General features: G+C 45.8%; 1 protein-coding gene and 1 long non-coding RNA gene across 2 annotated transcripts in view; one reads left to right on the plus strand and one right to left on the minus strand.

Annotated features, from left to right (window-relative positions):
- Window positions 1-729: 729 nt before the first annotated feature.
- The window catches only part of MANBA (mannosidase beta), a 157,674-nt gene continuing 143,220 nt past the window's right edge, over window positions 730-15,183 (minus strand). The window contains exons 15-18 of the mRNA XM_030190756.1: window positions 7,068-7,212; window positions 5,512-5,654; window positions 2,367-2,624; window positions 730-1,069 (exon numbers count right to left, since the gene is read on the minus strand). Of these exons, the coding sequence (XP_030046616.1) occupies window positions 845-1,069; window positions 2,367-2,624; window positions 5,512-5,654; window positions 7,068-7,212 (771 nt within the window). The 3' untranslated portion in view covers window positions 730-844. The remainder of the gene's footprint in view (window positions 1,070-2,366; window positions 2,625-5,511; window positions 5,655-7,067; window positions 7,213-15,183) is intronic.
- LOC115461151 overlaps window positions 2,821-15,183 on the plus strand; it is a 59,048-nt gene continuing 46,685 nt past the window's right edge. Inside the window, exon 1 of the long non-coding RNA XR_003940669.1 lies at window positions 2,821-2,941. This is a non-coding gene — a long non-coding RNA (uncharacterized LOC115461151). The remainder of the gene's footprint in view (window positions 2,942-15,183) is intronic.

A 15,183-nucleotide genomic window follows, 5' to 3' on the forward strand; every position in this document is an offset into this window, starting at 1 on the left:
GTTACCAGATACCACCAACTTCTTGGCTTTTTGCTGTGAATGCCAAAATGGCTACCCCTCCGGAAAATTTTAATTCTGAGAAATTAATAGAAATACTACATCCAGCTACTGACTAAACCAATATTATTATTATTTATTGCATTTGTATCCCACATTTTCCCACCTATTTGCAGGCTCAATGTGGCTTACAGAGATTTGGTATGACGTAGTCATTCCAGGATATCAGATACAATTGGTAGTGTACAAAATTTAAGTAAGGGAAGAGAGAAGGAAGGTGTTAGGCAGGATAGTATAGAAGGTGGACTTTCATTGCTGGGTGGTTGGTGAGGTAGTTTTGTAAGGCTATGGGTTCTCTTTGTAGGCCTTGTTGAAGAGATGTGTCTTCAAAGATTTGCGAAAGTTAGTTATTTCGTCAATAGTTTTCAGGGCTGTAGGTAGTGCATTCCACAACTGCGTGCTCATGTAAGAGAAGGTGGTGGTGTGTCAGCTTGTATTTTAGTCCTTTACAGCTGGGGAAGTGCAGATTGAGAAATTTGCGGGATGATCTTATGGCGTTTCTGGGAGGCAGGTCCATGAGGTTTAGCATGTAGATTGGGGCGTTTGCATGGATGATTTTGTGTACAATCGTGCAGATCTTGAACGCAATGCGTTCCTTGAGTGGGAGCCAGTGAAGTTTCTCTCTTAGGGGTTTTGCACTTTCATATTTAGTTTTTCCAATCAGACAACAAGTCCTATAAAAATAAAACCTCTATTTTATGGGGTTTTCTTTATTATATTTGTTACAGTCCTTGCAAGGGCAGATTAATTTCACTTTTGACAAGTTTAATGTTCAGCGTTGTCTCCCTCAGTAAATGTCCATCAGTGAGGTCACATGGAGGGCTGCTGTGAGTAGAGAGGTGCTGGTCGGCTTCCATGGGAAAAAGATCACAACTTTGGTTCTCTCAGTCATCAGGAAGCCATTGTCACTAAACCTTCCTGGGATGTCACCAACATCCAGCCAGACATACGGAGCCACTGCAGTGGTCTGTAGAGCAATGGCATACAGTTCACCTTGTTGGGAAACAGTGGCCTGGAAAAGAAGGAGCAAACAGGAAGATAGGTTGCAACAGTAATTTCTAATACCCCAATTTTAAGGTAAAAAGGCAGCTGTATTTTCCATGTTTAAGGCCCCAATTGATACCCCCACAAACATTTCTTCTACATGCTTCAGGCAAACTTCTGAGCAAAAGGGCAGCATATTAAACCTACTGGGGTTATTTTAGAATCCTTATTCATGATTTCCATGTGGAAAGATCAGCATTTACATGTGTAAAAACTAATTTCAGAAAGTCAGAAGTATGAATCACCCAGTTAAGTATCTATTTTCATTTTTTCTTTAATTAAATGTAACTTTATTTTCTGTCTTTATCCGTCTCTACTTAAATTTAATTATCTATTAGGCCCACTGCCCTGCCAGTTCTGTCTAATAGCAGTATATCAAATCTTAAATAAACTGTAAATTATTTACACGTGGTGATCACCTCTATATGGAAATTTCAACAGAACTTAGTTTGGGCCTGATAGCTGCTGAGTCCCTATTGTTCAATTTTTTAATGTGTATCTTTGCAAAATGGCTGCTCCTTCTGTACATGCTGGTAAATACTTGTGCAGTCCTGCAGGTATTTCAGAAAAGGCTGCCAGAACTGAGCGTGTCTTAACCTGAACATCTCAGTTCCAATCTCTATATTCTATGTGAAATGGAGCTTCATGTTAGTATGTATTGCAATCGCCTTTGAATACTCATATGGTCTGTAAAGGAGGAATACAAGTTTTAAACTAAATTTAACTTTTATCACTATTCTTTCTGGAAATCTCAAACTAAAATGTCTGCTTTTCTTTTTTTTTTTATTTAAAAGAAACAAAATAAGGGATCCTTTTACTAAGGTGTGCTAACGCACCTTAGTATAAAAGGACCCCTACATGAAAAACACAACAGAAACAAAAGAACATTAAGCACACTCTCCTACCTAATACAAAAAGGTGGGGGGGGGGGGGGGGGGGGGGAAGAGGCAGTTCCTACCTTACTCTGAATGACCAGAGCTAAGAGACAACCAGGACGGGGCTGGACTCAGTAGATCTCTAGCTCTCTTTCACTAGATCTGCATTTTTAATGAGAAATTACAGTAGCAGAGCAGCTAAGAAGACATTTGAAGGCTCAAAGCCAATGTTATTCCGGTGCAAAAGCGGCTTACATCATAGGTGCCAGCTCTGTGGCTGCCTGAACACCCGCAATATTGACCTAATTACTTAACTTTGTCTAGGAAAAGACCATTTTTGTTCCGTTGAGCACTCCCAATAATTATAACAATTTGGCTCCGAGGGCTTACATTGAGCTGTGGAGTCTGCAGTCCTTCTGTGTCCTTCAGTGATGATAAGAAGTAATAATTAGCTGGCTCGTACAGCTGATCTTTGGCTGTGAAGTAGAAGGAGACAACACAGCTCTGCCTGGTACAGTTCCCACACCTTTTCAGCAAGTCCGGGATAAGCTCTTTGTAGATTGGGACGGCACTGCCAGCCTTAACCGTGCAGGGCTCTGTCACATGGATACACACGGGCTCCAGAGAACTCCACTGGTACAACTTCACCTATGGATGTACGGATTATTAAACAGACAGTTTATGCACATAAATCGCTTTATACCTGTGTAAATAGCTTTGACAATTGTCTTCCCTATCTTTATATTATTCAGTTTTCCTTATGTCTTCTTTTTTTGTTTGTTTTTTAATTATTTTTTGCTTTTGTGGTTTTTAGCACTTTCACACAAGGACACAGTGGCTTTTCTCTTCTGAGCAAAAAGTCAGCAAGTTTACTGCAGGTGAGAGCCCTCGATTTGGCTTTTCAACTGACATATTGCCTTCGCCAGGACTGCAGCAGCTGCACAGCCCCCTATCTAAATGTAGAGGTACGTCACGTGCTGGCTTGGTCCCCCCACTGTCTGGTGTGCTCAATGGTCATTCGCAGACTCAGAAAGTTTTCATTAACATTCTCATCTCCTCCCACTTAGATTACTGCAACTTGCTCCTTACAGGTCTCCCACTAAACCATTTCTCTCCCTTTCAATCTGTTCAAAAGTCTGCTGCATGACTTATCTTCCACCAGTGTTGCTACACTCTTTTAACCCCTCTCCTAAAGTCACTTCATTGGCTCCCTATCCATTTCTGTATACGGTTCAATCACCTCTTACAGACTTACAAATGCATTCATTCTGCAGCACCTCAGTATCCCTCTTTTGGTAATTTCATTTTACACCATAAATGCCAAATCTCTTGCATTTAGCAGAAGACTCTTGCTTTCACAAGTAATCTTCCACACTCCCACTGAGGCACCAAAACCTCCCACTCAGTGCATTTGGTATGGTGTGGAAGCAGGAGACATGCTAATATGTCATCTCCTGGTGCCGTGAGAAGAACTGTGAGGTTTGCACCTCTTATCACGAGACTGGTCCTGTGGCAGCAGGATATGACATGTGGCAGCGAGGAGGAAGCATGTTAGTGTCACAACGAATCAGATACTGAGGAGAGGGAGCAATGGGGGTGGGCTACTTGGTTAGATGGAGGGAGAGCATCAGATGGGTGGAAATGAGAATGGAGGGGAAAGCTTTGCATGCATGAGTGGGGGTAAGAATGAAAGACGGAAAGAGGATGAATAGTCTCTAGTGAGGGGAGAGAAGGACGGAACGATAAGGTGAAAGGGAGAAGCATTTCTAGAGAGAGAACAGGTGGGTCAAACCTGTAGAGGACAGGAGAGACAGCCAAGAGAAGAGCCTCCAGTGAGAGGGAGAGAAGGGCAAAGTGTTTCTGGAGGTGAGAGATGGTGTGAAGGGTCAGGGGACTGGGGCTTAGGAAGCAGTAACAAATGACACTACGAAGGGCAGACAGAATACGAAAATGGGACTGGAGAGAAGCTGGAGGCATGGGAAACTGGGTAGGGGTTAAGAGGAAAAAGAAACAGCTACCTGTCATGGAAGGGTTGAGTTACAGGGAAGGAGTTGGGGTTGATGAGGGAATGAGAGTCACAGAAAGTCAGATGAGGGCATGGAAGGGGGTGAGGATAGGGGATGGAAATAGGGACTAGGAGGTGAGTGAAAGACAAAGGGAGAACAGACTGGGAAAGGGATGAGACATGGAACAATGGGAAGACATGATGACAGAGAAGAAATGGAAAGGAGACACTGGAGAAGAACCACATAAGGGAAGTGGAAAAGAGACTTGAACCAACCCAATCAGAAAAATAAAATGCCAAGACATCAAAGGCAGAAAAGAAAAACATTATTTTACATCTTTTACAAGAGGAGTGTGTCAGCTCTGGGAAAAATACATCTTTATATTTTTGTGTTTTGTAGCATACAGAACCAAATACATATCTGTTTCTCGTTTACCAGTACTGCACTGCACTACCATTTTGAACTCAGGACAGCAATGAAACAAGAGCATGGGGGTATGGCTGATATTCAGTGCTATACCTGCATAGCTAACCAGGCTTCCTTAGGGGTTTCCATTTCAGCTTTTATGTTTTAACTTTTTTATTATCATCAAAATTAAGCAATCCACTTGCTCACTATAACTGAACATACAAACATTGCAACAAAGTGAACTCCGAATAATCATAGCATACAATTTGCCATCATTTTTAGTTTCCCCTTGTTTTCATCATTTTTAGTTTCCCCTTGTTTTCCATTTCAGATTTTGTCTATCTGTTTCTTTCTAACTTATGGTCTTTTATTCTGTACTGGATGAGGGTCTGTCCATGTTCTGCATATGTGACCCAGGTGAAGTGTTTAGTTCCTCTGAAGGGATCTGTATCAATTCAGCTTGTTCTAGTTTCCCAATAGCAGCTGTACTGGTGTTGGTACTGGGAAAGTGACTGATAGGGAAGCTAAAGTCAAAGAAGGATTGTGAGAGGATAATCTGTACTGCAGTTCTCACCCCTCCCTGTTGTCACCGCTGTAAATAAGGTATTTGCTAGAATGATCTTGGGTTTGAGGTGGAGCAGGTGGAATTAAGAAGTGAAATGTGTGCTAGAAACTTCCTCTCAAAAATTGCTCCTTGGCATCTTTGATACACCCCTCTCCAGGAACCCTGTTGACCAAGTAAGTCACACTTATCTGTACCTTTCTCCTCCATTTCAAAATCCACACTCCATTCTTTCCATCTTGCTCTGCTGTATGCCTGGAATAGACTTTCTTAGTCGCTATATAATCTTCCATCTCTAGTCCTATTCAAATCCAGGCTAGAAGCCCATATTTTTGAGACCATTTTTAATCCCTTATTCACCTTTTCAATGTCCATGTTGTTTTAATCATTCCCATAAAAGAATGAAACACCTAACCCCTTATTTGTCTGTCTTGAGTAGACTGTAAGTTCTGTCAAACAGGGACTCTCTCTTATGTGTTCTGTGCACATCTAGTAGCACTACAGAAATAATAAAAAAAAGTAGTGATAGAAGAATAAGGCGATAGAAAATGCAACTTACAGCAACTGCTATCTTGTAGTCTGTGTGGAGATCTGACACTCCATATATGTACAGCGTGTCCTCCTCTTCAAACGCCACCGGCACCAGTGGGGCAAAGAATTTTTGAGCGAAGTAGTGAAGCATTTTCCACTTGCCACCATACTCTGGAATCACAAGGAAGGGAGGTTTGTCAAACAGTACACGGCCAAAGTCAGGAGCCTCTGTGGTGACAGCTTCCTCTCCATCCCCACCCATCATGGGCCAGAAGACGCATGCAGAGACTGTTCTTCCTTCACTCTGTAGATCCGAGAGGCAATCAGTGACATCCATCCCCTCATACACAGGGTCAAATTCAGCAGCAACATACCCAGGAATTTTTCACAGGGGGTGCATCTCCTACTCCCTCTGCCATCCTTACCCTCAAATCACATCCACTAAAGTCTTGCCTGGGCAGCGGAACTGGTACTCATAAGCTGCCTGCACCGGTACTCTCTCTCTGAACTGTCCCCACCCTTCACAAAAAAGGAAATCTCATCAGAAGGGGTGGACAGTTCAGAGTGAGAGAAAGTCCCGGTGCAGGCACAGACAGCATATGAGTGCAGCGTCTGCTGCTGCCTGGGCAAAGCCATTTACAGTGTCAGCTTGACCGGCATATTCAGAGTGACCAAACGCAGCAGTAAAAAGATGCATTCATGGAAGAATGGTCTACCTGGACCACGCAAACAGCCCCAACCATAATTCAATTTCTCCCTCTCTCTCCTTCTACCTGACTTAAAGATAACTTGGGCCAACCAGGCAAATCATTCTGGAGCACTTGCTGCTGCCAGCTGCACCACCTGCTCCATCTGTGCTAGTCCCACGGTGTCACAGTGCTGGCATCGAATGAACGAAGCAGGCAGCAGAGGTGGCAGTGTCAGCCACAAAGGCTCCAGAGTGATCTCCTAACCTGCCCCTGCACCTCCTCTAGTTCTCCCTCCAGCTCCTGTATGACAGTGATCCCTTCAGGCCACACCTAGGGGCCATCATTATGTCACTGGGCAACAGTGTGCGAAAAGAAACATTGCACAGAACAAAAATGGTTTGCCTCCTTTTCCATGCTATGACAAAGTAAATTGCACTTTATCAACATGGTCATTGCGTGCTCAAGTACACAGCGTCTTGTCACTGTGCAAATAAAATGGAAACTATGTTAAGTGGCAATAAGGACTAGCAAAGGAACAGACCTGCTAAATGAAGTGTTTGTCATACCAGGGGTCACTAAATCTCAGATATGCCAAAGAGCACTGGACTCTGATTATTTCCCAAGTTTTGAACTACCACCAATAATAATAACTTTATATATAAACCAGAGTCTGACAGACTCTTTGGTATTATCCCCTTGTACAAGAGTACCCAGAGAGCAAAGTAATGTGTAGCCCATGTACAAATGATAGGCCTCAAGCCTCAGTATCTCACCCTCCAGCACACACAAATTCTGCAGTACTTCACAAGGCTGAAAGGTTATTTATACACTTATGAGAACAGAGGCAGTGCATGGGAATGCACTCCCATAAACAGATTCTGGTGAAACACCTTACCCAGAGAGGCCCACGAAGGTGCCTGCCATATATCATTCAGTTGCCAGTACAGCGCACCCATGGTATGTCCTTGTCCGTTGACAATCTCACTCTGGCTGCGACGATAGAACTCCGTCTGCGTTTTCACACACTGAGCCTGCATCACCTTAACCAAAGACACATCTAGTGAGGCTTCAGCTTTTCACATTCTAGCATGTGCTCTGTACGCAGGAGAGAAAAGCAGTGTAGAGGCTGACATTCAATAAATTTAGGCACCTAGATTTAAGAGGGGCCGATGCATGTGTGCTAAGTCATCTGCACATGGTCCTAATGTAAGTTCAGTTCACAATTTTTGCTTGCTGATGCTGTAAACTAATTATTTGCAAGTCAGACCTGCAAAACACTACTACTACTACTACAAATCATTTCTATAGCGTTACCAGTCATACGCAGCGCTTCACAATTGAACATAAAGAAAAGACAGTCCATGCTCAAAAGAGCTTACAATCTAAATCATAACAGACAGACAGGACAAATAAGGGATAAGGGTAGGACAGACAGATAGGACACATAGGGAAAAGGGACTATTGAGAGGAAGACAAGATAAAGGTTACACTTGTGTACTAATCAGGCAGGGCATACCGGACACATGTATACAAAACTGAACGCTGAGGGCAACTAGTGCTGCACGCCTGTCTGCGTAAAAAAAGTTACCAGCACACATCAGCGCATATGCTGGAATGCAATTCTCTGCACAACAGTGGCGTAGCCAGAAGTCAATTTTTGGGTGGGCCAACAGGTTGGATGGGTGGGCACTAGACAGTGGTGTGCTGGTAAATGTTTAACAACAGGCTCTCTCCCTGGTCCACCTCTGCGCCCCCCCCCCCCCCCCCCCCCCCCCGTCCACCTGTGCACCTCCCCTCAAAATTGCAGAGCTGGCTATAACCGGGGAGAGAGCCTGGGGGGTGGGGGAGGCAATGCATTACTCTCTCCAGGAAAAAAAACATTAAATGATCCCAGGTTCCAATCTAATTCATGTTTAACGTGGGATAAAATGCCATAAATAAGTAAATAAATATAAACTTTTAATGTTGAGCACCTGATTCTCAAAGTGGACATGTTCCAATCATTATAATGACCTCTACTCATGATCGCTCCATAGTTTCACCACTGTTTATGCAAGCTACTTTGAATTACCACTACCCCTAAATCCAGTAACTTCAGTTTCAGAACAGCACCCGACCAAAATCAAGGGTTATTTCCTATAAAAATATGCTTGAAAATGAACCGTTTTGAGGTCTGAAGATTACTAAAAGTTTGAAGGACTTTATTGGACATTTCCAACTACCCCACAGTGGCAAGGGATTCAGGGCCTTTTTCAGATAAGTTGATATTAAATGTTTAGTGAAAAACTTAAGTCACGTAGTATGAAAGGAAGTTTGTTATGAGATATGAATGACAATGAGCAACAAGTGAAAGTAACCTTCTGACCCATTGTAAAGCATAGATTTGTAGCTTCTCTATGTCAATCTATGAAACTGAAGTATAAATCTTTGCAAACAGCAAGCCTAGCTCCGACTCTTTATAGATATGCAGATAAACAAGGTTTTGGGTACTACTGCAAAGTATAGGGGAGCTGCATCAATGTAGCTCACTTTCCCCTGCTCTCCTTGTTTGCTTGCTGCCATATCTAATCTCACCTCCTCATTCTCCCCCTTCCGCCCTCCCTCCAACCCCCCAGGTTTTCCCCACCTCTTGTTTTTCTGCCTTCTTTATTTTGTGTTGTGTTGTGTAGTGCTATGCTAGGTACATATGCTAATAATAGTATATCAAGCTCATGTAATAATAAAACTTTCTGTCCCAAGAAGCCATTGTTCCTTTGATGCTGCCCTGCAGCTGTACTAAAAACTAATAAGACTGATCAAGTGACTCCCTGTAAAATGACCACAGTCCCTTTAGGGTAAATTAATGCTGAAAAAGAGGATTTCATGTTTTACAGTTGCTACTAAAAACTGATAGTACAGGCAGTTATCCATCCTTATCTCCCCCCCCCCCCCCAAAAAAAAAAAAAAAACACCCCATACTGCATATTCCTTAGGGTAGGGTCCCACACTTTTGGGCAGTTTTTAAACTAACATGCCTTTTAACATATACAAGCTGTACAGTATCAAACCAAGAAAACAAGCAAACCACAAAGCAGGAAGTTTACTAATAGCACAGGGATATGATTTGAAGTACAGAGAGCGGAGTAAGGGCATCTCTCCTGGGCTCTCTAAACATGCAGACTCCAGAATGTCTCTTTCTATGAATCATTCACGGTTAGGAGAGTATCCTTTCAAAAGCAATTACAGTAATCAGTACCCACAAGGCTGTCTCTGCCTTAGAGGCGAGCGACCTGCCTTTTCTGGCTCTGCAGAAGCACATGCATCACACCTGTATGGAGTCAGCGGTTTCTGCTATTATTAGAAATGACGCGCGAAAGCAGCGCACACTGGGCTCACAAGCACCTCAGTTAGGATCCGATCCTACAGATACCGATGTCCTTTCCTTCCTCCGGATCCTCTAAGAAGCCTACACTGGACATCTGTCCGTACAGGACACTTCCCTCACCTGTACGGGGCCAGCTCAGGTCTCTTTGGCTTGCATGACAAAGGTGGGGGGGGTCTCTTGCACACATGAAGCAGGAACATCTCACTCTCAACAGCAGCGGTAGCGATTCAAACACGCTACCTCCTGCTTCTAACTCGGAAGCGTCTCCTCTGCAGAGGAGACGCTTCCGGGTTAGAAGCAGGAGGCAGGCAGCGTGTTTGAATCGCGACGCTACCGCTGCTGTTGAGAGTGAGACAGAGGGAGGAGGTAGATTGTGGCGGCGGTAGGCAGCGTCTGGGAAGCGCTGCCGTCAGAGAGAAGGAGGCAGATGCAGGATCAGCGCTGCCTGCTCCCTCCGCTCCGCTGCTGGGTGGGCCTGAACCCAAACTGGGTGGGCCTAGGCCCATCCAGGCCCACCCGTGGCTACGCCCCTGCTGCACAACATTTTTTTTTTCATGCTGTTTGTAACTGCAGAATAGCATTCCAGCACATGCACAGAGGTGTGCTGATACAATGTTTTTCTGTTCAAACCTATGTGCAGATGTAGCTGCCCTGAGCACCGAACCATCACCTCCCCACTTCCATCTTCTTTTTTCACCCATGCTCTTTATGGATGGCACCAAAAAGCTGGTGAGCCCCTTATGCATGCAGGAAAAATAAGAGTGGACATTAAATCCCCTTAGACACAGAGCAGGATTAAATCTTTGGTGGGCCTTAGGCAAACAAGCACATTGGGCCCCCCTATGATAATATGAATATATTTGAAAACTTCCACAAACAAGACCCTGCATGGTTCTGACTGGAGAGGAGAACCAGCAGCCAGGAAGCAAGAGGTAAGATGTAGTGTTCACTAACTCCTCCTGCCAACTGGAAAAGAATGTATGGGGGGGGGGGGGGGAGCAGAGAATAAACATGGAAAGATTAAAAGTGTTACCACTTTGCAGACTGCTGTGACTCTCCCTCCTCACCTCACAAATACATTTCTTTCTGCCAGCAGCTGACATACCAGAGCAAAAACGTTCCTCAGGGACCATTGAATTAGCACATCTGAGAAGGCTCTTCCTAAGCATTTGTGACTCTGAGCAAGTCACTTAACCCTCCATTGCCCCATGTAAGCCGCATTGAGCCTGCCATGACTGGGAAAGCGCGGGGTACAAATGTAAGAAAATAAAAAAATTAACCCTGTGCAAGCTTTCTGCACTTGCTCCAGAGTGAGGTGTCCAGAATTTCCTAAATACAAATACTCCCATTTTCAGTTCCTCATTTTAAATGGTCTCAAAACAGTGAGCAGTTCCAGGGGAGGAGCCAAGTTGGGTGCTCAGTGCTGACTGCAGTGCTAAGCGACTAAAGTTAAATGGCAGGTGAAAATTAGGTGCTGAAAATTAAAGCTAGGAGCCTATGTTCAGTCCTAAATTGATGATCCCAAAATTTTGCACTCAGCATTTTTTGAATCTTGGCTTCTCAGTACACTCAACTCTACACCGTTGGCCAGGCCGGGGCGGGCTTCTCACTGCCTGGTTCACCAAAACCTCTTTACCTCTCCCACCCCAACAGGAGACATCACATCCTTTGCAGATTTGTAGAGTTTAAAAGTACAACTGCCAAGTCAGCACTGAATGACCAGATGTGATGTAAGTGCTGAAGAAATGGTAACACTTTTAATCTTTCCATGGAAGAGTCCACATGATAATTCCCATGTAATATGGGACTGTAGAAAAGGAATGGGGGTTTGGGTTTGGAGGAAGAGGGATGGGGTGGGGTGGGGTAAGTGGGGGGAAATAATTGTAAACATTTTTGACAATTCTTGGATTGAAGATTTTCTGTACTTGGGTTTTGGGGGGGGGGGGGCTTTTTTGAGAACTGTATATGCTTGTATTAATTGTAGCCTGTGTTATCAATGAAAAGATGTAAACTAATCTGTCCATGGGGGTATCAGTAAGCCATGCCTTAGGCTGAAATTATACCGTAAGGGAGTTAATTTATAATTGTGCTCAAAGTTAGGTGCCAAAAAAACAGGCTCTAAGCTAGTGTTCTATAACAACCAAGTCACGTGCCAAATCCATTACAGAATATTAGTGCAAGTCCTCAGTTACGCAGCAAAGATGAGGTGTGATCACTTACACCATGTCTATGGCTGGCATAAATGCTACTACTAATCTTTTCTATAGCACTACTAGACATACGCAGCACTGTACACATTATATGCAGGTATTTTCTCTATCCATAGAGGGCTGACAATCTAAGCTGATGTACCTGGGGCAATGGAGGGTTAAGAGACTTACCCAAGGTCACAAGGAATTGCAGTGGGAATTGAACCCAGGTCTCCAGGATCAAAGCCCAATGCACTAACCATTAGGCTACTCCTCCTCTCAGCAGTAACGCTAGCACCTAAAATCAGCAGTTAAGTGCCAAAGAGGGGCGTAATCGAATGGGGCCGGCCATCTCTTAAGGTCGGCCCCGTAAAGCAGCATACCCGACCGTATTATCGAAGCAAGATGGCCGGCCATCTTTCGTTTCGATAATACAGTCGGGGCCGGCCAAATCTCAACATTTGGGCCGGCCTTAGAGATTGCCGGCGTTAGAGATGGCCGCCATTGGTTTTTGCCGATAATGGAAACTAATGGCAGCCATCTCAAACCCGGCCAAATCCAAGCCCTTTGGTCATGGGAGGAGCCAGCATTTATAGTGCAGTGGTTCCCCTCACATGCCAAGACTCCAACCGGGCACCCTAGGGGGCACTGCAGTGGACTTCAGAAATTGATCCCAGGTGCATAGCTCCCTTACCTTGGGTGCTGAGCCCCCTAAACTCCCCCAAAACCCACTACCCACAACTGTACACCACTACCATAGCCCTTAAAGGGTAAAGGAGGGCACCTGGATGTGGACACAGTGGGTTTGTGGTGGGTTTAGCTGTTGCCTGCTGTCCCAGTCCTAGCCTTCCCGCCTTCCTCCTCTACTCCTATCACATTAGCCACTTCACATTTATCCGCATCCACCTTAGCCCCATATATGGCCCCTATACACATTCTCTTCATCGCCCTGTCCCTTCCTAACATCTTCCCCCCTCCCCCTCCACTGTCTACCTCAGGAATTCATTGCCCACCCTCGTCCCCTCCCGTCCTACTCATCACTCCCCTACCCTACCTCCCCCCACCCCCCACCACCTCCCCAGCTCTCCTGCCCCCTCATCATTCCTAGCTCTCAACCTTCTACACTTCCTCCCCACCATTAACCCATCCCCATTCCTACTTAACACATCCCGTCTTCGTCTTCTTCGTCGACCCTCCTCCCCCACCCTCCTCCGCACTCTCTTACTCCTTCTCCTACTTTCCACAGGTGACACCCCAATCCAGGTCCCCCTCATCTCTCCTCTCCATATCCACGCAACCGATCCCAGAATGCCTCCAATCTCATCCCTATCCCCATTCTCCCCCCCGCTTCCCTCCCCTTCTCGTGTGCCCTATGGAATGCCCACTCAGTATGCAACAAACTCCCCTTCACCCACGATTTATTCATCTCCCGTTCCCTTCAACTGCTCGCTTTAACTGAAACTTGGATAACCCCTAGCGACACTGCCTCAATCGCAGCCCTATGCCATGGAGGATATCTTTTCTCCCACACTCCCCGCCCAGATGCACGCGGTGGAGGCGTTGGGTTTCTTCTCTCACCCTCCTGTAGTTTCCAACCCCCCCCCCCCCCCCCCCCCCCCCGCCACAGTCTCACTGCTTCTCATCCTTCGAAACTCATTCCATCCGGCTATTCTACCCGACACCACTCAGAGTTGCAGTCATCTACCGCCCCCCTGATAAGCCCCTCTCTTCATTCCTTACTGACTTCGACGCTTGGCTCACCGTCTTTCTTGATCCCTCATCTCCATCCCTCATACTTGGTGATTTTAATATTCACGTTGACAACCCATCCAATTCCTACGCTTCTAAATTCCTCACTCTGACATCCTCCTTTATCCTCCAACTATGCTCTACCACCCCTACTCACCGTAATGGCCATTGTCTCAACCTCGTTCTCTTCTCTTCCTGCTCACTTTCCAACTTCTGCACCTCAGTCCTTCCAATCTCAGATCATCACCTAATCACCCTCACACTTCACCACCCCCCCTCAACCTCGCCCAACTATAACCACTGCCTTCAGGAATCTCCAAGCCGTCGACCCCCCTACCCTATCCTCCCACATCTCCAATCTCTTCCCTTCCATCTCGTCTTCTGAATCTGTCGACAAGGCTGTCTCTACCTACAATGAAATTCTCTCCACAGCTCTGGATACCCTAGCACCATCTGTCTCTCGCCCCACTAAGCGCATTAATCCTCAACCCTGGTTAACCCCTTGCATCCGTTACCTTCGCTCCTGCACCCGTTCCGCGGAACGACTCTGGAGGAAATCTCGCACCCTGTCAGACTTCACCCATTACAAATACATGCTTTCCTCCTTCCAGTCCTCCCTATTCCTTGCCAAACAGGAATATTACTCTCAATTAACCAATTCTCTTGGCTCCAACCCTCGTCGCCTCTTTGCCACCCTCAACTCCCTACTTAAAGTGCCCTCCGCTCCCACCCCCCCTTCACTCTCTCCTCAAACACTAGCTGATTACTTCCACGATAAAGTGCAGAAGATAAACCTTGAATTCACTTCCAAGCCTTCTCCTCCCTGTGACTTCTTAACCCACTCCCTCAACCAACCTAACCTGGCCTCCTTCTCCTCCTTCCCTGAGATCACCGAAGAGGACACTGCTCGCCTTCTTTCTTCCTCTAAGTGCACCACCTGTTCCTCTGATCCGATTCCCACCAATCTGCTTAACAACATCTCTCCTACAGTTATCCCCTCAATCTGTCACATCCTCAACCTCTCTCTCTCCACTGCTACTGTCCCTGACACCTTCAAGCATGCTGTAGTCACACCACTTCTCAAAAAACCTTCACTTGACCCCACCTGTCCCTCCAACTACCGACCCATCTCTCTTCTACCCTTCCTCTCCAAAATACTTGAATGCGCTGTCCACAGCCGCTGCCTTGATTTCCTCTCCTCTCAGGCCGTCCTCGATCCGCTTCAATCCGGGTTTCGCCCACTACACTCGACAGAAACAGCACTCTCCAAAGTCTGCAATGACCTGTTCCTTACCAAATCCAAAGGTCACTATTCCATCCTCATCCTCCTCGACCTATCGGCCGCCTTTGACACCGTCAATCACAATTTACTTCTTGACACACTGTCCTCATTCGGGTTCCAGGGTTCCGTCCTCTCCTGGTTCTCGTCGTACCTTTCCCAACGCACCTTCAGAGTATTTTCTAATAGCACTTCTTCCACCCCCATCCCGCTCTCTGTTGGGGTTCCTCAAGGATCTGTCCTTGGACCGCTTCTTTTCTCGATCTACACCTCTTCCCTGGGCTCGCTGATCTCATCACATGGTTTCCAGTACCATCTCTATGCTGATGACACCCAGCTTTATCTCTCCACTCCCAACATCACAGTCGAAACCCAGGCCAAAGTTTCGGCCTGCCTCTCAGACATCGCTGCCTGGATGTCCAACCGGCAT

This window comes from Microcaecilia unicolor, chromosome 2, assembly GCF_901765095.1.
Source record: "Microcaecilia unicolor chromosome 2, aMicUni1.1, whole genome shotgun sequence".
Classification (NCBI taxonomy): domain Eukaryota; kingdom Metazoa; phylum Chordata; class Amphibia; order Gymnophiona; family Siphonopidae; genus Microcaecilia; species Microcaecilia unicolor.